General features: G+C 24.7%; 2 protein-coding genes across 8 annotated transcripts; both read left to right on the top strand.

The window, feature by feature from the left end:
- The first annotated feature begins 470 nt into the window (after positions 1-470).
- LOC113561173 (F-box only protein 25) lies at positions 471-11,999 on the top strand. Of its 2 annotated transcripts, XM_026967445.1 has the most exons (9): positions 471-752; positions 1,169-1,222; positions 3,753-3,797; positions 9,822-9,913; positions 10,729-10,781; positions 10,902-11,088; positions 11,165-11,337; positions 11,404-11,660; positions 11,747-11,999. In XM_026967445.1, exons 1-9 carry the CDS (start codon positions 622-624, stop codon positions 11,943-11,945), a joined length of 1,191 nt encoding a protein of 396 aa, XP_026823246.1. In that variant the 5' UTR covers positions 471-621; the 3' UTR covers positions 11,946-11,999. The 2 variants fall into 2 exon arrangements, with proteins under 2 accessions (XP_026823246.1, XP_026823247.1); XM_026967446.1 differs by lacking the exon at positions 3,753-3,797.
- Positions 12,000-15,826: 3,827 nt separating this feature from the next.
- On the top strand, positions 15,827-23,197 carry LOC113547932. Of its 6 annotated transcripts, none has more exons than XM_026948526.1 (6): positions 15,827-16,116; positions 16,367-16,597; positions 17,877-18,062; positions 18,124-18,360; positions 18,422-18,593; positions 21,505-23,197. In XM_026948526.1, the coding sequence occupies exons 4-6, from the start codon at positions 18,131-18,133 to the stop codon at positions 21,646-21,648; spliced, it is 546 nt and encodes a 181-aa protein (XP_026804327.1). In that variant the 5' UTR covers positions 15,827-16,116; positions 16,367-16,597; positions 17,877-18,062; positions 18,124-18,130; the 3' UTR covers positions 21,649-23,197. The 6 variants fall into 6 exon arrangements, 5 of the variants coding, with proteins under 5 accessions (XP_026804327.1, XP_026804325.1, XP_026804324.1 ...); XM_026948524.1 differs by having other exon boundaries at positions 16,347-16,597; XM_026948523.1 differs by lacking the exon at positions 15,827-16,116 and adding an exon at positions 16,130-16,282 and having other exon boundaries at positions 16,347-16,597.
- The last annotated feature ends 1,032 nt before the right edge of the window (positions 23,198-24,229 follow it).

The raw sequence follows: 24,229 nt of genomic DNA, 5'->3' as shown, positions 1-24,229 counted from the left end.
AAGGACAGCAGTGTTCACTGTTCAGTAATCAGTGTAAAGTTGGATCACATAATAAGCAATACATTGCACTCATGTCTCAGACTGAAGATATTAATATTGTATTTTATATTTATATACTACTTAGTTAATCACAATATTGGATTACCTTAAGTGGGTAGCACGATCTATGATATACATATACTTACATATATATAATATATTATAGTACATATATTCATATTATAAATTAAGGTATACTATATTAATATTAAAAAATTGTGATAGGTAGGTAGGTCATAAAAAAACGTATTCCGTGTTACGTCTGTGCCTGAGCGGTTATTGGAATATTTTACGAACCACTGCTATTCGTCGTGTTTATATTTTTGTGATCAAGTACATTGCGCATGTGCAAAATAACGTTTTGTTATTATTTTGATACTGCGCCGTTGTCAGTTCTCTGGTCTCTCGAGTTTCTTGTCACTCTTTTCTTTTTTCAGTCTTTGTTCTCATTCCGTACGTTTCTGACGTACGGCTTGTAGTTCATTCTCAATTTTCCCCTTATACCTACATACAAATATAATAGTTTTTCTTACTTATTTATACACTCGTTTGAGAAAATATATTTGTCACAGTATTAATATAATGCCATTTATATCAAAGGATTGGCGATCTCCAGGGGAAGTATGGGTAAAAACAGAAGAAGGATGGGAAAAAAAGAAAATCCTAGAATGCTGTAATTTTTTACTAGGACAACAAGATCATTTATTGACCAGGTAAAAATGGTAGTACCTACGTACAGTATATTTACGAAAGATTAAATGTATAGGTGGTAGGTATAGATAAAAAAAGTTAAATGTCCAGTCAAATTTCTATAAAAATTATCAACAATAGTCGATATTAAACAGTGCAATTTAAATTTAGGTAGGTACCTAATTCTTTTTTCGTCTTTGAACCATGAACACCTTTTGCATCACTTCTACATGAATTCAAATTCACGGAGTTTTCTTATAAAACTTTATAGAACTATTAAACACATCGCTCATATTATTTGAATTAAGCTATCGTTTAATATTTTTTTATTTTAATTATGAATCTTACATTTTATTGTGTATTTACTTTTTGTTTATTTATTATGTATTTTTTTTTTTAATTCAATATCCAGTATTCACTATATTACATCATTTTTCAGATATTCTGTTTCTGACCATTCAGACGAAGAGAAGACTGATCAAATTGATAACTGGTAAGAAAATATTGACTTATCTACATTAAAAATATTTTGGTAATAATATATTTGGTAGGTATCTATTATTATCTATACGAATTACCACCACACTCCCTTTTCAATTTGTCCTATAATTATAAAAATTAGTTGAATACAAATAACAATATTATTAAATACAATGACTTATGTAATAGTATTTTTATTGGATAAACTTACCATTTATATATTTTTTTAAATGAATTTATTTTCATAATTATAGTTGATCTTTATCGGGTTTTATCCTTTCATATTCCTTTATACACCGAAATAAAAATGGATCATTCATAGTTGCTTAATAAAATTCATGTTAAGATCATTTTTCTGATTGTGCGAGAACTTTTTCTTAGGAGCGCTAAAAAATATATTAGACGGTGTTCCCCTAGTCTTAATATGTTGGTGCGGCGATGTATAAATTGATATAAAAATCATTTATTTACCTATAGTAGTGGTGCATTTAGGCGTTATAGGCCAGTGGGACATCATTTTTCTGGCGATATCCATATCCACCAATCAAGAAAACCGTATTACATTTATATATATATATACCTAATACATGTACCTCATATTATTATAAAATTGAATATACTTCGCAGAAAATTAATAATAATAATAATTATAATATAAACATTTTAAATTCTTAATTAAACAATGAATGTATTGGTATTAATTTATCTGCAGTTAATACCTATTATGCTTTGTTTATTAATTATTTTTTTTAGATCATTATTTAGAACTTTTTATACGTATAATATAATTTTCTTTTTGAAGATTTTTTTAAGCTAGTTATTGACGTTTGAAATTTTCATTTTTTTTTTAAAAATATTGATTAAAGATTTTTGGCTTTTCCAAAAAGTTTGAAAGTTTAATATAAGGTTATTCGTAAGTTTTATTAAAGATATTTAATATTTAATATTTATAAATATTAATAGGAACGATTATTTTTTTTACTAGTTTAATTAAATCTCAAAATTGTGTAAATCATTTTTTATTTAAAAATTTATAAAATGTTCTATTTTTATAGCTAAAGAAATTAAAGTTTTATATAAGGTTCTTCGTATAAGTATATTTTATACTGGAATTAAAAATATATAAACAATTTTTTTTTTTGCAGACATTTAAAATTCAAATTTGGTTAACATTAAATATTTAAACAAATAATAACAATTTTAGTTATTTTTTTGTTGTTCAAGTATAATATAATTATTCGTAGGGACTTGAAACTAACGTGTGTCAATATATTTTATACACGTAATGGCATTTTTAAATACAATATTTTCGGTATAAATTAATTCAATCTACCGTATTACAATTGATTATAAATACTTTAATTGTAATTAGGTACTATACTACTATTACTATTACTAATACTTAAAAAAGTAAAAAGTAAAATTTATTTATTTAATAGCAATATTATAAATGTACTTAGTAGTATGGGCTGACTGAATGTCTGTTCAAAATTGGTTTTCGTATGCAATGAATCAATCATCGAATCCAAATTTAATACAATATATATATAACATTGCTTTCTCAATGACGATATACACTTGACATTTGTCGGCTGTCACCTAATGCAAGGAGTAAAGCCGTACACTTTTTTGGGGGGAGGGGGGAGGGGGTAACTTTGTAGATAAGCGGTGTATGAAATATTGATGAAATTTTGAAAAGTTTGGGTTATGTGAGAAAATTTTGGTGGGTATTCAAAATAGCTAAAAAAGATTATTTTTAAATAATTTTATTGTAAATTTCAAAGTTATACATAATTGTTAATTTTTTTAAAACTACTAATTAATTTTAAAAATGTACCTAGTACCTACGCCTTCCAGGTAGTGTAAATTGGCACTTCTTATTTCTTACGTTAAAATGATAGATAAAACAAAAAAAGTACTAATTATTGTAAAACCAATATCTTTATTGAAATTTCTTGAAATATAGAATCCATAAAAGCTACTTCCATACGAGATAATATAAGTTAACAAATGGAATTAAAAAACATACATTTTAACAAAATATATAATTGATAATTATAGGTGCTGTCTGATTTTTCTTATGGCAAATATTCTGCTTTCTCGACGTTGTTTAAATAGCTATATTGAGGACCATTATATAGTATGATACGTGAAAGTGATAGGTCCTGAACCTTAAAAATATTAGTATTAAGTCATAAATATTAATAATTATCATAATAGTCGTAACACTATTGAAAATTCAAAATATTGAAATAAACATAATGATAATAGTTTTGTAGTACCTACCACACTACGAAGTTATATATTCGTTGAAAATCTTTTTTTTGACTGTTCATACATAGGTACCTATAAAGATTAGTGATTTATTTTTATATAAAACAAGATCATTTTTTTTCACAATAATCTGCATTTAAAAATCATTTTATTTTACCCAAAAGTAGTTAAGATTTTTATTTTATTATTTTTATTAAAAAATGTATTTGCAATCTATACAATACAATTATTATAATGAGTAAATTTGATAAATTGTTATTAATCGACAGGAAGTTACGTTTATGGGAAGATACTCAACAGTGTCACCCGACCAGGTACTTTTTAGATATTATCTATTGGTTTTTTTTATCTTTGTATGAGAAGACGTTACTAGTTGTAAGAAAATGGATTGAAACGCTTGAAGCGTTTTGGTCTTGAATGGCTTTGATGAACCCCATAACTGAATACCGTATGTTTAAACTGGTCGAATTATTGACTTGTATATGATAATTTTATTGGATAGAGAGATTTTGGATTTCAAGAGTGGTTTTAGGAGGTGAATTATAGAGTTAACAGTTTTACGCTTAAGTTCTATGTGTAGGCGGTGAGAGCCGGTTATTAGTGGTTTTTAGTCGTCTTACTCGTCTGTATATGATGTACATGTACTTAGAGATTTATAGAAAGTACTAGGGATTTCATGAGTGAAAATTGAGCATAAGAAGGGAATGATGTCACTTGCCTGACTGCTTGAGGGATTTGTTTTAGGTGTGTAACGATTTGAGTAAGTATAGTGTTTAAGCGGACGGTAATAAAGCGATTTATCAGGTACGATTTAATTAAAAGAAAATAAGGTGCAAGTAGAAACTTTTTAAGTTTGTACAATAGACCGTATAGTGACTTAAAACCTTACAATTATTTACAATCCTCTATTGGTTTTTTTTCATTATTAAATATTTTGAAAAATTATCAATTACCTAGTAAGAATAATATAATGGTGTTCAATATTTAAGCCATATATTATAATATGTGATATGACATTTGACATTGTATGAGCTTTATATTATAAATAACTTATACATTAATAACAAAAAATATAACACTTAAAATTAATTCAAAAAATTACGTAACGACCGGCATAGGTTGAGAGCTATTTAGTGTTTATAAAAGTATAAATACCAAACGTATTTACTCCTATTTTTTTTTTTGATTTTTTAGGCATTTTAAATGCTGAACATTTTCTTTTTCAAGTTAATTATTTGTATTCTTAGTTTTTATAATAGTTTTAGTAACTTTTAATTCTTTTCTTTAAATTACCCGTAAAGAAAGTTAGTTGCGATAACCGATAAGTACCCCTGTTATATATGAATATCAGAGATATTATTTCGATTTTTAAGTATCAGTTGAACAAATTTCGTCAAAAACAAGATTATTCCTAAATATTAAATTTCAACATTAAATTTTATTTGCCAATTTTTAATTAGAAATAAACGGTGTTTCCATTTAATAAAAAAGTAAGCTGTATTGCACAGAGCGTATCGAAAGGGAAATATATTTAAAATTTATCAGAAAATGTGTATTTCGGTACTCCCTTTCATTCTCAGCAAACTCTATTTCAATACTGAGTCATCCAACAGAAATATTTAGTGATATCTGTTAGCGTGAACACTGTACTGTAGAGTGCATAAATGAATCCCTATTTTTTTGCAAATTTTGCTACTAAACTAGTTAGTATATCTAGACAAACATAATTTAAGGGTTGTAACTTATAAATATAAACTTTTTTTCGTCTATTTGTCATTTTCCACTGCCCACAAAATTAGGGACTAGCATAAACTATCATTAAACATTTAATGAATAAATATTGAATTAAAAGTAGCTAGGTAGTCTTTTCAATTTAATTTAGTGGCTTATGATTAGTCCATAACATTTTTGTAAATTATGAATTTTTTTTTTTTTATATAACCGGCCAATAATATTATAACATCTTCAGTTATTTTTATATTACATTTGAATGTATGTGTTTGTTAAAAAATTATATATAGTGAAATTTATATTTATATTATGTTCTTATGACATATATAAATGTGTTATGTATAATATGTGTTCATATAATATTATATTAATTAAATTAAGCTCCATGTAAGATTCAAATGGATCCACCTGTTAAATTAATTCATAAAAAGAATGGAATTATTATGATAGTGAAAACAAGAATAAAATTACTTATGTGTAACGAAAATGAATCCGCGTAACATAACTTATATACCTGTCACATATTTATAAATCTAGTATATACGCAAGTCGCTATTATACACATATACAATAATATTACGATTTCTGTATTTCACATAGGTACTGAAACATAGAAGAGTAAAGAGATTGTTAGTATTCCAATTATATAACTTTTGGTTTGTAGGTAAAAGAATAATTGTGCAATTTATTCATGTAATAGTTTTTTTTTAAATTAAAAATTGTTATTAAAATTGTATTTTAAAATACTATAATATGATGATTTGGCATTAAATTAATAGTGTAGAAATCAAAATGTATGAACTAATAAAAAAGGTACTAATTTATATTGAATATTGTTTTTTTTTGATAACGCATTTATTATTATTGAAATTAAAATTGTCGTACTTAGTATTTAATATAGTGTATCCTAACTTGGGAGGGAGTATAAACATTCCTGTGGAGACGCAAGCAGTCATTATGAAGTAAAATTGTATTTATTAAATTATTTTTATTTTATAATGTAGGAAAAAATGAAAAAAGGTTAGATTATCATTGTTTTCAATTTATAGGAGGGGGCGTGAACTTTTTGTCAACTTAAAAAATGGGTAAAGGATAGAAGAGGCGAAGAGGTTTAAAACCACTGATTTAATAAAAAAATGTTTGCTTATTTATAATATACAAGTATAAAATTAATAAATTTTATAATATTTACTTTAATATACAACAGTGCAAAAGTAAATAATGATTATGAATCAAAGACATCACGATTCATTCTTTTTCTCTTAGAGAGTTTATTTAATATTTACATATGAATTATAAATTCCCATTTAATCTTTAGTAATACAATATATATTTATTTAAATACAAATTTATATCAACCATAAACTTATATTCAAAGTGTTTGCAAATGTTGAAACGTGTAACTCACTAACTCAAAACGTAATAATTTGTTTCTAAAATTAACTTCCAATACTTACAATCTTTTAGCGGTTACACTTTTGATTTAAAGTAAAATTGGCTAGAAGCCATTTGCTGAACTATAGAGGTTTTTAGACGTAATAAAAATATTTGGATGACCTCCAAAACCTTAAAAACGTGTCCAGTTAGTATGCAAAGATTTGTTTTTGTATAAAATTATACTTTATTGTAAGAAGTTTTTTAGTTGTTTATGTAATTTTAAATTTAGAACAAAAGATACATATTTACGCATTAAATAATATTTAATTTAAAAATGAAAATATTTGTACTTATTACTTATTAGGTACTTATACTTAGTAAATATTGTGAATTCGGCAAATTAATGGGATAATACCATAATGGCATATATTATATTATACTAATTCAATAATTTCTAATAATTATAGGTATAATGTGATTTAATGTAAACATGTTATATTTATTATTTTAAAATAGATAACTTATTTTAAATATTAACAATTGATTTACTAAAAATTATTTAATTGTTTTCTTAAATTCTGAATGGAGCTATGACATAATGTAGTATTGGTTTTATAATGATAACTGTTATTTATTTGTGTCTCACTGTCTCACAATTTTTTTGAGCAAGGTAATCAAAAGTTAAAATTTTAAAATACTTTCCTTAAGAATCGGGAAAAATAAGGAAAAACAGAAATTTTTACACTAAAACAATTCTTTCAAAAAATTGTTTTCTTTATTTTGTTATAGTTAAAAACAAATAACCGTCGAAATTTAAAAGTTTTTCAATTTTTTTTATTAAGTTTATATATAGTATAATTTGACTCGTTTTGAGCTATTTCATGAGAATTTTTTAATATCTATTTTAGTTTTTTTTGTATAGGTATAATGTCGATAAACATTTTTCATTGGGTCAAAATTCTTGAAAATTTAATACAATAGAAACAACAACAACCATTCTTTATCTATTTATAAATATTAAAAATATATTGGTAATTGGTATAGATTTTTTTTATACTTTTAAACATAAAAGTTCACGAAAATTTATTAACTAAAGGATATTATAAAATATTATAATATTATAGCATTTTATAAAAATTGTAATTTGTATAACTAAGGTTTAATATTTAAAAACAATAATCATCATAAGTAGATCATACTAGACCTAAAAATTTTAAAAATATTCAAGTTTATTTTTTAAAGATATTAAAGTTAAAATTTGGACGAAATCACATATTTAAATGATAAATAACGATTTTTATTATATTTTTATAATTTAAAATAATATTCCTAAGAACTTAAAATGTTTACGTAAATATTAAATTTTACTTTACGCAGTGGCATTTAAAAAATAAGTAAATTATTTTTAAGATATTACCTATTTATTTCATGAACTTATTCATATTGTTTTTGGTATTGAGTCATGATAAAACAATAACAATAATATTTTTATTTTACTTACTACGCAAACATTATCCGTGATCCGACGCATTCGGATTGCCTAATACCTGGGAGGTTTAGTTGCGTTTAAATGATAACTAACAACTAAATGTTATTAATACGTCATTCGACTTTACCTAACTTTTTTCTTACAATATAACATCAGATTATCGACGTCACTATATCGGGAGGTATAACAATTCACTGAAGGTGGGTTGCCCAGCCAGGCATCGATTTGCACCGGTTGAGGACTGATAGCTATAGACACTCAATTACCATTTTCGATACGCATTTATTCTCTTTGAATTCAAAAAAGCACTGAGCAAGCATCGGGACAAACTTTTACACCGAATGAATGATAACTATGGTAGACTTACAAACATGGCAATCGACTTTATCATATTTTTTAGTAATCGATTTCTAGATAGAACCCAATCATCATTCCCTACCAAATTCCGGTAAAACAATTTTCACTCGTTTTAACATAAAAGCTAACGAAAATTTATAAACTAAAGGATTTTTTTATTAAACATTTAATAAAGTTATCTTTAATTTATGTAGTTAAATACAGTAAGAATGGGTACAGTATGGACTGTTTTTAATCCCCAATTTGTAAGAATTGTATGGTATCAGGTTATAGCCAGTGCGTAATCTGGATTACTTGATTATCAGTCCACGACTAATCTATTGAGATAGAAACCACATCTTTGGTGGGATGTTTTTGAATATTTTTCTTCAGCCAAAACTCCAAAGGCATATTATAATTCTGGAAAGATTTCCCATTCCATCATTCATAGTTTGTTGGTGTATTCGCGGTGTAGAGTGATTAAATTAGAATAAGGGTACCATAAGGAGAAGGATTGCAAGTGGATCTAACCATCAACCAGGAAGTCTGTGTACTCATAACTGGTGATGTTTATATGACTGGGAGGAACCCATTAAAAGGAGATGATAGTAGACCTAAAGGCTAATAAAAAGAGAAGGCCGAAAAACTAGGATGTTTAAAATTATAAGGAGCACTTATAATGAGTATTTATAATTACTTTTTCTATTTTCTATTGAATTTATAGTAATATTTATTAAATTCATAATTCAAATCTTTATTATAAATACTCCTCTAGTTGGCAGTTATAGAACTAGTTACCAGTTTATAATCTTTGTAGTTGAGACTAGATGCCTAAGTACATGATGTTTCTTTTTAATATAACGCTAAGCGAGTGAGTGTAGTTTAAATTTATCTGCGTATAAATACTTATCTATATATGATTTTTATTTTGTAAATATAATAATATATATTTTATATAGTTCATTGATCATTCTAAATAATATAATAAATTATTAATAATTTAAAGTTAAATATTTACAAACATTTTATCTTGAATTCAATTCTTAGATTGAAAAATATTCCTTATTTTTTAATTATAGTTAATGCAGGTTTATTATTATTAATTATATTATTTAAAATTGTAATTGATATTTGATGGGTATTTATACAAGTCATTTAAATACTAAGCTTTTTATATTTATTTGTTGTGATTTTAATAATTATATTACCTATATTAAATGTAAGATTAACTATCATAGAGAAATATTATATTGGTTCATAATAATTGTCATAATTTATTGCTGTCTGTTCAACCGTATTACTAGGGTACAAGGCTATTTTAATTGATTAATAAAACCTATTATAGCATATGGGATTTAATAGCACACAGATTTTATAAGTTGCTTATTTGTATATATTTTTTTAGGAATGAAGATTTAAATTCCGAGGAAAAAGAAAACAAAGGCTCTACTAATCATTTCAAACGTCCTAGAACTAAATATTCTAGTGAAAGCCAGCGTAAGTGTTTTTGTATATAATAATGTATTAATATATTTTCAAACATTATAAATACATTTGATTATATTATAATTGGTATTGTAGCATATAACTCTTCTATTTACTCTCATATTTCATATTTTAAATGCATACAATTTGATCTTAACCATTTGAGGTTATAAACCATAAAGTTAAGTACTAAAATTACTAATTGGATGAATTAACTAATTGTGGTATTCATAGAATTATTTTTTGTTTTGTTATTAACAAAAAAAATTTAAATAATATAATTTCCTATACTGTCATGGTCCAATAATTTGTTTAGCAAACTTAACTATATTTGTTAGATGTTTATCATATACATGTACCTTTTTAATCATTTATTTTAGTAAATGTATGTATATTAAAATTAAAATATATAAATATAAATGTAGATATTTATCATGAGGTATACCAGTAGGTAATTTATTTGTCTAATTATCCTATTGAATGAAATTACTTGTGGGTTGTGATCTTGGGAGGAGAGTTAGGAAGCAATATTTTATATTATACTAGGGTAGGTATACTGGTCTCTTTGAGGATAGTAATTTTTAATCAAATAATAATATCAAATTATAAATCGGTATTATTTTATATAACTAGCAACCTCAATTTTATATTTAATACTAATTTGTATTTATATACAATATACATGTATATTTGAAGATATGATATAGCAATGTGTACATATACCGTTATATATATATATATGGGAAGGGGAAGAACAAAACTATATGAGCAGTCCATCAATGTTTATGTATTAATACCTACATAATAAACAATTATTTTTTTTTTAGATGATGGTGTTATACAGCCTCATTGTCACATTACAATAAAATGTACAAAAGAGGTAATAATAATATGCTTTAAATATTGTAGTAAAAATTAAGAACTTATTTTATTTTTATTTATATGTATAATATGATTGTTCTTATAAACCCAAAATATGTAAAATGATTGAATATTTTAGATTGCAGGGTTTAATGGTTTAAGTGAGGCACTCAAACGATTAGACTTTCGTTCTGCTGTGCACGATGTTCGTCGTTTTCATTATATTTGTAAACTTCTTGATCTCCTAGTATCTCATAGACTAAATGCATTGTCTGGTTGTGCTCAAAGGGTTCTCTTTAATATAATTGAAGAAGTTGCTCACCAAGGTATGTGTTAATTAAAAATGGTTCATTATTGTTTCTATATTTATCTAAAATCTAAATTAATTTTATTTCATTTTAGTATCTCAAAGTCAACAAAACAAACATATGTTAGACCGTCTTTTAGGACAACTTCGTGAGGTTGTTGAATGTGCATGTTGGGGCAGACCACTGGGATCAACTATTTTATGGGAACAACACTTGACTACTATTAATCGTATTCATGAAATAGCTGATCAAATAGAAATTCGCCAAGTAGCATTAATTTTTATGATAATTTTAAAAATAAATGTTATTCTAAATGTTAAATTGTGATTTTAGCCTGGTGATAATGAAGAACCACAATTTGAACAACTTCCAGAAGAGTGTGTTCGTGAAGTGTTGTTACGATTAGCTGATCATCGTGATCTGGAGCGTTCAGCACATGCATGGGGTGTAATGGCACGTTTAGTGGATGAATTACGTATCTGGCGTGAATTATGTCAATTTCACTTTAGTCCACGTCAAATACAGTCTGTGATTGATAGTTCACCAAGTACCAGTGAAGACTGGCAGCTTATATATCACAAGTTAAGAAAGTAAGTTTAACATATTTTAATATTCTTATTTTTATTAATAATATTTCAAGGATTTAGTTTGTGTAAGTATAAAAATATAATTTTAGATGTTATGGATTACGAGAAGAATATGCTGAAATGATACAGCTATGCCGAAATTGTCGATGTTTATTTTGGCATAGTATTGGACATCCGTGTATTGCAGACACTGATCCACATTTTATGGAAAAACTTGAAGATGTTGATAAAAATTCTTTGTATGTACCTATACCGCCACAAGCTTTTCTTAAATTTTTTTCACTTTAATATTCTAAATAAAGACAAAGTAGCATCCAATTTATTAGAATTATGTAACTAGAAGTATAATATAATTTTTATTTACATAATTTTATCCATGGAAATTTCAAACTTGTAGAATATATTTTATTGTATTTAAAAATGAAATAAGATTAAAAAATGTATCGTGTAATTACAATAAAAACTGAAATACAAACCAAAATATATTTATGTATTAAAATTTAAAAGTTATAAAATAAAAATTATTTTTCTAGAAAATAAATGCACATGATAATAATATACTTTTGAAATGTATATATTTTTGATAATATTAAAGCACTTGTAGTAAAAAAAAAAATATTAAATATTTATTACTCCTAATTACATATAAACATTTTAGCAAAGTTATGTATTAGTGATTTACATTTTTTCAATATTTTCTTTTTTTTTTGTGAAAAAAAAGTGATATTTTCTAGTCATATTTTTTAGTTTATAATTATTATTACTCCCTCCATTTAAGTTAATTAGGACTTGAAATCAAATACTTAATAACATACTTAAAAGTTTAGATATCTTATTCATAGTAAACATGTTGTGGTTCAATCATTACTTACTTGTGTTGATGAGTTGAGAATTAGTATTCAAAATGTATGTGTATTAAATCATTTAACACAAAATATGCATAATATCAATTAATATTTGTTTTATTTACTGATTTCAATTTTACTTCAACTGAGTTCATCAAAATTAGAATAATAATATGTTTAAAATACTAAATTCATTTTTCAAAATGAAGAATTTTTTTATTATCTTATGAAGATAATAAATAATCTTATATTATGAAAGATCTTATAAATAGTATTAATGCAAATACAAAATATAAAAATATACATTGGTGATAATTATAGATGACCTTATTTTTAATAAAAAATTAACTTACAATGTGTGAAATGTAGATATTTTAAGTCCAACAACTGTTTAGTGATTTATTGAATATAAGATAATAATAATATTTATTGGCCAAAAAGATTGATAAAATACATACACAAATAATTAATTACATTATAAATTATTTAGCCCAATTCATCACTGAGATAATACCTCGTATTTGTGATATTGGAATTTCTAAATCATACATACATAATATATATTATGATATTTCAAATATATATTTTTTTCATTGGTAGGTTAATTATAAATTTATTAGAGGACCTTTAATTTTTTTTTAATTACATTATTTAACATAAAATAATATTATTGATTGCTTCTATTTTATGAAAATTTCAATTATACATCATAACTGTATATAACATAAATATATTTTTGTAGTATTATAGTTTATGTAAGAAATTTGTTTAATAAATTGTTTTAATTTCTATGAAGTATATGACAGTAATTATAAAATATATCAAATCAAAAACACTTAAATGATAAAACTCTTTTTTACAAGTTTGATGATTTTTTTTTTATTAATAAAATAAATTCCTTGTCAAGTGATTTATAATATAAATTTTTTTTTATTTTTGAACTAAAAAAAAAAATCATAAAGCTTTTATTATATATAATCAAATATTATAAGTTAGATATTAGATCAAATAATATATCATTGAAAATATATTATATTGTTATATTTAAAAAATTATGTTAATATTGTTTTATTTCTTAAGTCTTATGAATCTAACTTTAAATCATCAATAAACATCTCATTTATAAAAATTTTCAAGGAAGAAATTAGATCTTATTGATACATATAGGTTTAAATTTTAAACTCTATAGTGTTCAAGAAGTTGCATGTGCAATAAACTGACTTGTATCGGATTCAAACTTTGATATAAGTTGTTAAGTGACTATTATCTATCAATAAGTAATGAATTTTTTTCTTGAAAATCTGAATAATACGTTAATGAGATTTTATTTTTTGTAAATAAGGCATTTTAAGAATAAAGAAAATAAATAAATTATCATATTATGTACATTATTTTTAGTATTCTTTAGATTTAATTTTTACAAATCTTATTGATTTAAATTATTTATAAATATGAGATAACTAGTAATGTCAATCAGTTCTCTTTTTCCTAATTAGAGTTGGTATTGCACATAGGTATATAAAACATGTTTTATGTCATAAATTTATTATTTGTTAAAGTGATAGGTATAGATTTAATTTTTGTTTTTTAAATTTATTTTTTTATAATGAAACATTTTTATATTTTGTGTTGTGAGAACTGCATTTGATTATTTGTGATTTTAATTTTAGTTATTATTTGTTGTATATGATTTTTTTTATAATTATTTCTTAATGGGGACTTAATTTTGCTGTCATTAATTATTTTTATAATGTTAATAGCTTGTTTTTTAGTCTTGTGATGTCTTTCTTTTTATGTTTTATTAACAGTAACAGATTCATTAAACGGTTTTATTTTTAATAGATTATTAATATTGTTTATATTTTGATTGTGACACATGTAATTGGGGAAACAATAAATATTACAAGTTTAATAATTATTATTGGTATTCAAATATTAAACTACTAAATATCATATGGTTTCATATTTTAGTTATATTATATATTCAAATATGCAAACTATTTTATTACATTGAATTAAGTATTTTAATCATACTATTTCAGTATTGCGTATATTTAAAACAGATAATTATTGTAGCTTATGAAATGAAATAAAATGTAAATTAATAAAATTTCAATTTGTGTAAAACTTTCAATATAATTATATTATATAGCTACCAACTGATTAAATTGGTTCTTTACAGTTAGGTTCGATTTCTAAGATACCTTCCTTCTTTGTTTTTATTTATTATATAGACCAGGCCACCAGGGGTGGCAAACCTATTACACGCATGCCAGAAGTGACAAGTTGGCCAAATTTTAAAATTTAATAAAATCTTAATCTTAAAAAAAATTAATAATAGGTACCTAATTTAAAACTTAAGTTTGAGAAATTTGAAGAATCAGTTTTATAAGTTTGTAATAATAAGTAAGAAAATGTCTATAAATGTTATAATTAGGGAACGAATTTTATTGTAATAAAAAAATCAATATATGTATCAATTATTCTTAAAATATGGAATAAAAAATCCAAAATATTAAAAAAATGTATTTGTATTGAAAATTACAAAAAAATAAATTTTATATAAAAGTAATACAAATGATATAGGTATATAAGTATAAAATTATGAATATTATTCCGAAACAAAGCAATAAGAAACAACATATTGTTGTAGGTTTGCAAATAAAAAATTATGACTGTATGGTCAGACTGTTGGAGAATACTTTTAAAATACCGTTTCACATCAAAAAATGTGATAGGGACATAATTATTATTCACTATATCAGAAGGAGTGTATTCAATTTCCAGAGATCCTTAGTGAATTTTTCCTATTAAAATATATTTGTCAAAAATTACATATCTTGTTGTTTTAGATTTAGACAAAGCAGATGATGTTAAACGACGGAAAAAATCAATGAAAAAATCAATTTTACATATTAAAATATGTACAAAATATATACTTATTTAATATTTACCAAATATGTAAAATAAATTTGGGGTTTATTTGAATTAGAATGATCTAAATCGTACACATTTTTTATCAGATTTAAAATATCTCATTCCAATAAAAATATGTATTTACAATATTGAACATAAGAATATTATTATATCTATGATTTATAATAAAATCCGTTCTTTATTTATCAGCATGGCTTAAGATTATAAGTTTATCTAAGTTCGTGATCTTAAGCCATGCTTATCAGTTATCATTTACCTTATCAAATAGTAATTTTCATATTTATCATATCATTGGGAAAATATGCGACTAGTCACTTGCGTATGCGCAGTAAAGGTTACATAACCGGTGACTTGTCGCTAACATGTACATCAAAATTCAAAATATTGATCTAAGACCATCATAGAACATAATATAAGCGACAGCTAAAAATTACTTTTATTCAGTGATAAATATTGATAAAAAATATAATATGATATATTTTCATCTTGACATTTTGCTGTATGCTCGGCATACAGGCCTCGGAGGCTGAGCTGATGTAACCGTTACGTCATTTAAACCCGTATTAAAACAAAAACAAAAATCTATGATGATACCGAGTCTTCGCTGCCGACTTCATGCCAAAAAAATAAAAACAAATCGATCAGCTGTTTGACTGTCGCTTCTACTATGTTCTATGGTAAGTGTCGACTTCGCAGGCGCACGTAGCTACGTTGTCGTCGTCACTCGTCATCGCATAGTTGCTGATATCATCGCCGCCGTGTGATTTCTGGAGCATCGTCGAAAGAGATAAATTTCATTATTATTGTTATTATTATTACGTTGGTTGTTTTACGTACTTTAATGTGCGTAGGAAACTAGGAAATCAATATAATCTTTAATATTAATTTAATGTAAATATGTAAATAGTAAATTCCAACAAATTGCAGTCTGCAGATGAGCGAGTGACGATGGCGCGGCGGCGTGCACACAATAATCCCGTAATTATTTCAGTCGTCGTCAAGTGATCTCTCGTTATCTTCTCTTCTTTCGTCGTAGTCCGACATTCCGCGTTACGGCCGTTGTCGTAACGTATATGGCATGTGACGCAGTAAATGTACCGCCTAATTCTAGTCCCCAACGATGTAAAACAATGCGCAACCATGTTGGACCAAGGCCAGGTAATTAATGTTTATACCATAAATCTGTTTCGTCTAGCTACCTCGTATGTGTTGCCCATCTGACATGGTGTATTGGGGACTAGTGTACCTCATCTCGGTCCGACTGTAGTATTGCACTCTTTCGGCATCTGTGTGTGTGTGTTATTATGTAGTCCGAAAAATAGGCGTAGTTACATGCCGTTATAGGAATATGAATGTAGATCCTTTCTCAGGTTTTTTATTTGTCATTAGCGAAAAAACCATATTTTATGCTGTTATACTGTATTTTGGTTGTGTCTCTACAACTATTGTTGCCATGGTAACACCAATGTTGATTTAAAGAAAACAACATGGTTATTAGGTACATGCAATACATTTTTTGATTAATATTTATTACTCTAGGTATATTTTTATTTACATGTACATAATTTTTCATATTTTTTGTTTATCAAGTACTGTGTATGAGTTTTATTTGGTGTTGCGGTTTCAAATGCATCTATGTAGTAGGTATGACTGGTGTCAAATCATCAAAACATAACTTTGTATGCATATTTTACCATTACAATACCAAGACATTTGGTCTATCTAAATGTAATTAAGGAGACATTTCATCCCCAAATTATTTTTAAATAGATAAGTATTAAGATTTTCAATAAGAAAAATTCTGTTTTTATATGGAGTAGATATATTTAGACTTTAATAAGTCAATATGATATGGTTTATTACATTTTGGTAGTATACCACACATATAACTTCTCAAACGCTCAATATTGAATCAATACGAAATAATGACTCTTCCTTAAAAGTCATGATTGTTTTATGATATTAGATTCTATTAATTGCTTAGGTAATTTTTTATTATTATATCAATGGTGCTTATATTATAAATACTATAAAATTCTGTTAAATCTTTGTACTTATAGGAACATAACATGTCAAATATTTTTGATACGAGAAACGCTGCCATGGTGGTTTCAAAGCTATTTCTAATATCTGCAAAAAATTCAATATTAAATTTAACATTTTAGTTAGTATTATAACTAATATATACTATATTAATTATTAAAATACATTATGCTAGAAGTATTACTTTCTTAATCCATTTAGATTAAGTACCTTATACTACATTTGTACTTGGATAATTTTAACTGAGAATTACATATTATGATTTTGTAATTGATACATATTTTTTATATAATAACTGTAATGTTTGATTGTCAGCCACTAATTATTAAAAAATTTTGAACAATTCAACAATTTTTGATATTAAATTGAAAACTCAAATTTTTAAATTTTTCAGGTCGATATTAATTAAGATTGAATAAATATCTATGAATGTTGAAACAAATTTAATCATGGCAATTAAATATAACCTTGTTAAAGCTGTATTTTATGTCAAAAAACCAAATCAATTTTTTTTAATCTAGTCCATTTGAATACTATACAAATATCAACATGAATAATCCATCTACATAGTTATGTGATTGTAAGTATTTAAATTAATATTATAATGTATACTGAAGTTAAATATTTTTCTATTTTTAAAGTATAAAAATGCCCAGAAGACCATTGACAGATGAACAGCGAGAACAATCTAGAAAACGTCGCTTAGAACGTGACCGTGAACGACAACGAAAGAGACGTTTAGATCCAGTGTTGAGAGCTATTGAGCGAGGAAAAAACACGATTGCTAAAAGATTATCTAGATCTAAAGTCCTTTATGGTGATAACATTGATAAATTATATCCAGAAGCTAATATCGATTGTAGTGAAATGGCATCATTGTAAGATAAATAAGTGGATTTTTTTTTTTTAGCATTTAAATTTGTAATATTTTATTTTTAGGTTAGATAATGTGGATATTGTAAATTTAGAAGATCTGAATCGAATAAAAAAAGAAAGAGATAAAGAAAGACAACGTCAAAGAAGAATGAATCCTGAATTCCGTGCTAAAGAACGTGCAAGAAATAGAATATTAAAAAGGATTTCTCGACAAAAAAATTATTATACCTTAGAGGTATAATATTTTAGTCTTGTAATATCAGTAGTTATTGATAATCTAAAATTTTAACAGGCCAATCTAAGTAAAACTTATTTTGGTAAAATCAAAATTCAAAATACATATTTTTAATTTCCAAATTAGCTCATTTCAAACTGTGATTTTAAATTGTCGCCTTAACACCTTAAGAAGACACCGTGTATTGTCTCAGCTAGCAAATGTACTATATAGCAAATTTGAGTTTATCAATTCCAATTTTGTGATGTTATATATGTTAGGGTAAATTTATTATCAACTATAAAGGTAAGATGATGATTTGTTATTTATATTGGTGCTTTAAGAAGATGTTATATACCTGCATGTGTTGTCTCTGTCTTCATACATATAATATGGAACATTTTTGTTCAGCAGAATTTATTTTGCGATGTTAGTTTTAATATTAAAGTAAATTTACCTGTTATCAAATTTAAAGGTAAGAATATGACATTTCCTATATAATAATATATTCTTACCCTTAAATTTGATGATAGGTAAATTCACTCTAATATTAAAGTTAACATAACGAAATGTGTTCTGCTAAATGCAAATTTGCTATGATGTATATTAGTAAGACAGATAACTCATGCAGGTATAACATCTTCTTAATTTTATTTAAAACAACTGGATATAAAATTGAATAATGTTGTAAACCTTTTAATTACTATCATGTATGCGCTAACAGTACCAAACACCATTGATGCCTTATTTATTGCATAAATATTCCTAACCTCTCAAATAGGAGTAACCTTTAGCAGTGAGCTTTTGTGTATGGCAGTGGCGATGGGTATGGCTAACATGTGCTAAGTATTGTGGTCTCGGAGAATCGCTTTATTACTCTAACAACAGCCTAACTTACATTTCGCTAAGATTAACACGATAAACCAAATTTTCGACCCTTGGCTGATCGTCTAAAACAAAAACTGATTTAATCTCTGGATGTTGTCTCACAAAAATTGGTCAACAATCTATGGTTACGTTAGATTTTAAAATTAACCTAATTCTATTTAAGACAAGAGTATACAATATAAATGTCCACAAAAAAGTCTTTTTAATAAAGCATTCAATGCAGTAACTAAAGGGTTAAAGTGAGATTAGTAAATAAAATATCTATCATAACTTAAAAATGCTCATTTATTGCTAAAATATAAAATACATAGTACCTGTATATATTTATTAAAAAAAAAACTATATTCTTACTTTTAAAGTTTTAAGTTTAATTATTAGTAATTTTAATCAATCAAAACACAAAATTGGAACTGCTTTTCTTTGCTATGTCGTACTGTTGTAAGATGGTGAAAACACATGTGCTGTGGGTATGGCAATGTCTTAAAGGAACACTATATCTGCATAATATGTTATCTAATTAATTTACATTCAGAAGAACCAATTTTTTGGGTATTTGTACATTATGAACCTGTCATTATTTGAATTTAAAGCTCAAAATGTATTTTCCCACTAACTACCATGCAACTGCCACTTTTATTATCTGATATATTGTATACTACTATGATAATTGTATCTTCTTTATTATCTTCATTTTTTGCTGCTTACTATGAAGTTGGTCGCCTTTGTTTTATACCTCCACAGGAGTTTGTCTCACCCACTAACCAGTAACCTCTACTAATACTCATTATTACTGTGTCAATCTCTATTCTATGCATCCATCTTTGGTTTACCTCTTCCACTTTTTCGTTTTACATCAATTTTTGTAGCTATTTTCAGTTTCTGAGCCTTATTACCTTTTATTCCAATCTCAACCTATTCTCCATAATTTGTTTATAATTAGTGCCACTCACACATAATACCTGTAACATATGTCTAACCTAACCATGTCTATACTTCATTACATTAAACGACTCTTTAAATAAAGAACATATTATTTTCAAAAGGTTTTTGTAAATATTTTTCTCTCATAATTTAAATTATTACTAAAAAATTTTGAAAAAAATTTATTTTTATCGTTTTTTTTATGTTTTATTATATTTGAATGACAATAAATATTTTTAATTTAATTAAATTATTATTTTTTTATTAACTTAACATTACTAAAACTTAAATATATATTTTATTTTATTACATTTAACCTCGGTATGAATTAAGCTGCAGTATTTATCTGTTGAAAGCAAATAAAATTGAAAAAGTTGCAGGACAGTGAGATAAATCTTGGCGATTGATTTTTACCATCGCAGGATCATAATGTACTACCTACTATATAGTAATATTTTGTCAAGTTAACTTTAATAGTAATGTGAATTAATCTATGATGAAATTATTGAAACCTATTGTTCATAATATTATTTGTATTTGTACATTGGTTTTTTATAATATTTCAATTGCAATGCAAGTTTTGTAAAATATTTAAAAGTGCTTATAATTTACTTCAAAATTAAAAAAAAAAAAAAAACATAAAAACATTTATATAAACACTACAGATTACACTACACTACCTAATTCAATATAATATGTCACAGTAAAGACAACTATTAATACAGTACATAACTTCATACATTGCTATGAAAAAAAACATTGAAGTGCTGATAAATTTAAATTTACACAGTTATTTGTTTATTTTATTTACAAAATGAGCTTAAGAGTAATATTATAAGTATGCAGTAGTGCAATATAAATGTGTTTTTAAAACTTATATATAATTAATACAATTTACAAAATAAATATTAAATACTAAAAATGGGAAAATAGACCATGCTCTTTTTTAGCTGCATTTTTTGGAATTATAATTTTTGTAAAGCCCAAACTTTCTGAAAGCTAGTAAAGGAGCTAGGTTGAGTTTTAATATAGCTACTAAAGACAATTTTTTTTATTATCCAGGACATTCACTAAAAGAAAAAATATGTCAATATATTTTGAATTAATCAATATATATTCATAGGTAGTAAATTGTGAATGCTGTGGAGAACCAATAGAAAGTGACCATGTATGTTTCTCCAACATATTATCAGTCGAACTCCATGAAATTGATGTTGCCAATAGTACCATAAAAAAGGTCATAAATGATACTATAAATGATAGCTAACACTATTTTTTATTTTTATCAACGTTTTAAGTTTTAATTTCTACATATATTTTTAAAATTTCTTCAAACATTTTAAATTAAAACTTGAGAAACTTGCTGAAGTTACTGTTTTGTTTTGTTTTGTTTTAATTACTATTTAATATGTATTATAAAAATTGAGTGTATTGTGTTTGAATGAAACTATGTGATATTACACCAAAAACTTTTTCAGATAATTTATTATATCTGAATATATGTTATTATAATTATATTAACTTATAACAGTTTAAATGTTTTTGTTAACAGTACATCACTGTATTTGTTAACTATTAAACAATTGTAACTAGACATTTGGACGTTAATAACTTAAAATTACATTTATTATTATTTAAATTAAATATTCTTTAACAACTTAACATGTTGACTGCATTCTGACATCTATTGATGTCCTTAGAATCATTCAGCTCCATTTGGCATTAAGTATACATTTATTAAGTGCTGTTAAAATATATTTTATCATTAGTTAGAGCAGATAAATAGATATTTTAAAATGTGTATTCATATGCTGTTCACTAGTAATACCACCATGCATTATAAGAGCAGTTTCTATTTATTGAATTTATTATGTGTACAGATTAGAGTAGTGGCGTAATTTGGTTATGTTTGTGTGGGAGGGGAAGGAGCAAGGAGAGGAACAGAATTAAAATTGTACATTTTGCCTATTACTCCCAAAAAAAAATTCATATGTATCATAAAAATCTATCAATACAACCAATGTGATATATTTAATATCAGTACATATGGAAACAAAAAAATAGTTACATAATATTTAAATAATCACTTATAATTGATTTAGTTGTAGTAGTTGTACATTATAGGTATGATATTCATTATGTGTATAGTCGCTCTACAATAAAATAGTACTCAACCATTCAGTGGTTTATTTTTATACCAAAATACAACATAATACAATATATTTATGCAATAAAAACCTAACCTAACCTTATTACGAAGTAATATAATCTTAGTTATGTACAACTAGCATTGAAGATTCAAAATTTTTTTAATTATATTTATCAAATATTCTATAGTAGCATTAAATAAGTACCTACATAGATTGTTGTATGCCAGTCTCTAAAAAGTGGTCATGGAGGGGGGATATGCATCTAAATCCCCTCCCCTTATAATTATACTACTACACTGGAGTGAGAATTATAAAAAGACCTTCGCAGTCAATGTGTTGGTCAAAAGTAAAAAAATACCAATGGGTATTCTTTTTAATAAAAACATGATCAGGATTTATAGCTTATTTTATAAATGTTACAACTACTATTTTTAATTTTAAATTAAATAATTTATAAAACTATAAACTACAAAGAACTATAAAGTTTTTAAAATTTGATCATAACTTAAATTTTAATGTCCAAATTCTAGATAACATGGTTATTTCAAAATGTTTACAAATATTAATCTTAAAACATCATATTGTTTATTATGTATAATTTTGTTTTTTTTATTTTACATTTGAAACATCAATTATTACATAAATAATATTCTCTCACCTTTTGTACATTTTATTTTTGCTCAATTATTTTTCCACTTGTTGCGGATTAATTAATATTTATTTCTGACCTTTTTGATCTCAATTTTATTTTTATTATTTTAATACTGTAAGAATAATTTATTTATTTATTTTTGTTATGGTATGTTAACCTTTAATTCAATATAATACAGAATACCCTGTACATAATACTTTTGTTTTTGGTACAAATTTATTTTGTCATTAACAATGCTAAATCAAAAGTTTGCAGTTTAATAAGAAAACAATCATGTCAGCTTGTTTCGCATTACCACAATATGCTTTATGCTTCAATTACACTGTTTATTTATTATTTAAGCAAAAGTTGCAAAAAAATTGTTTAATCTACTTAAGTATTATAATCTAAACATTGCCAAAGAATTGACAATTGTAATCACAATGTGTAAAAATAATAATATGTGTTATTATGATCCATAAACTGATTCATTGATTAATTAAAATGATTTAGTATTTTTATTCTAATCATTGAACAAAACATTTAAACATGTATTTTTATTCTTTATTAATAGTTTTCTAAATCTTATCTACATTTTTATTAAATTAAATATTACAATCTTGGTTTTTAAATAGTTTCCAAAATTAATGTAGTTACTATTTTTAAATGGAAAATAATATTTTATTTATTACAACTATTTATAAGTTGTAACAAAATAGGTAAACATAATTTTATCTGTTATTATATTATTTTACATCATCCTGTTATTAAGCTTTTTGTAATTTAAATTATTATTCATTAATTAATAAATAACAGTTATTATTTGTAAATCAAAAATTAATTTTATTTTAGTATATATCATAATCTGACATATCAAAAGGATTTAAAAAATGTAATGCAATTCTATCTAGAAAAATAGTTTGGAAAATTTTTTAATAAATATGTTTTTTACATAGTTAAATTATAGAAGAAAGATTTGGATTTAAAATAAATGTTATTGTTAAGTGAGTAGATAAAAGTTACTTTTTTTTAAAAATAATTTGGTTCTTTTTTAATGTATAATATTC

This window comes from Rhopalosiphum maidis, chromosome 1, assembly GCF_003676215.2.
Source record: "Rhopalosiphum maidis isolate BTI-1 chromosome 1, ASM367621v3, whole genome shotgun sequence".
NCBI classification, from domain to species: Eukaryota; Metazoa; Arthropoda; class Insecta; order Hemiptera; family Aphididae; genus Rhopalosiphum; species Rhopalosiphum maidis.
Note: the sequence above shows the minus strand (reverse complement) of the source record. Positions and strands in the feature narration are given on the sequence as shown.

Bases quoted from the DNA above. Each gene is read 5' to 3' on its own strand.
- LOC113561173 (XM_026967445.1), top strand. From the start codon at position 622: ATGCCATTTATATCAAAGGATTGGCGATCTCCAGGGGAAGTATGGGTA. The intron at 11,089-11,164 runs GTATGTGTTAAT...ATTTCATTTTAG, and splicing joins TGAAGAAGTTGCTCACCAAG to TATCTCAAAGTCAACAAAAC. The intron at 11,661-11,746 runs GTAAGTTTAACA...ATATAATTTTAG, and splicing joins ATATATCACAAGTTAAGAAA to ATGTTATGGATTACGAGAAG.
- LOC113547932 (XM_026948526.1), top strand. From the start codon at position 18,131: ATGCCCAGAAGACCATTGACAGATGAACAGCGAGAACAATCTAGAAAA. The intron at 18,361-18,421 runs GTAAGATAAATA...TTTTATTTTTAG, and splicing joins TGTAGTGAAATGGCATCATT to GTTAGATAATGTGGATATTG. The intron at 18,594-21,504 runs GTATAATATTTT...ATATATTCATAG, and splicing joins AAAATTATTATACCTTAGAG to GTAGTAAATTGTGAATGCTG.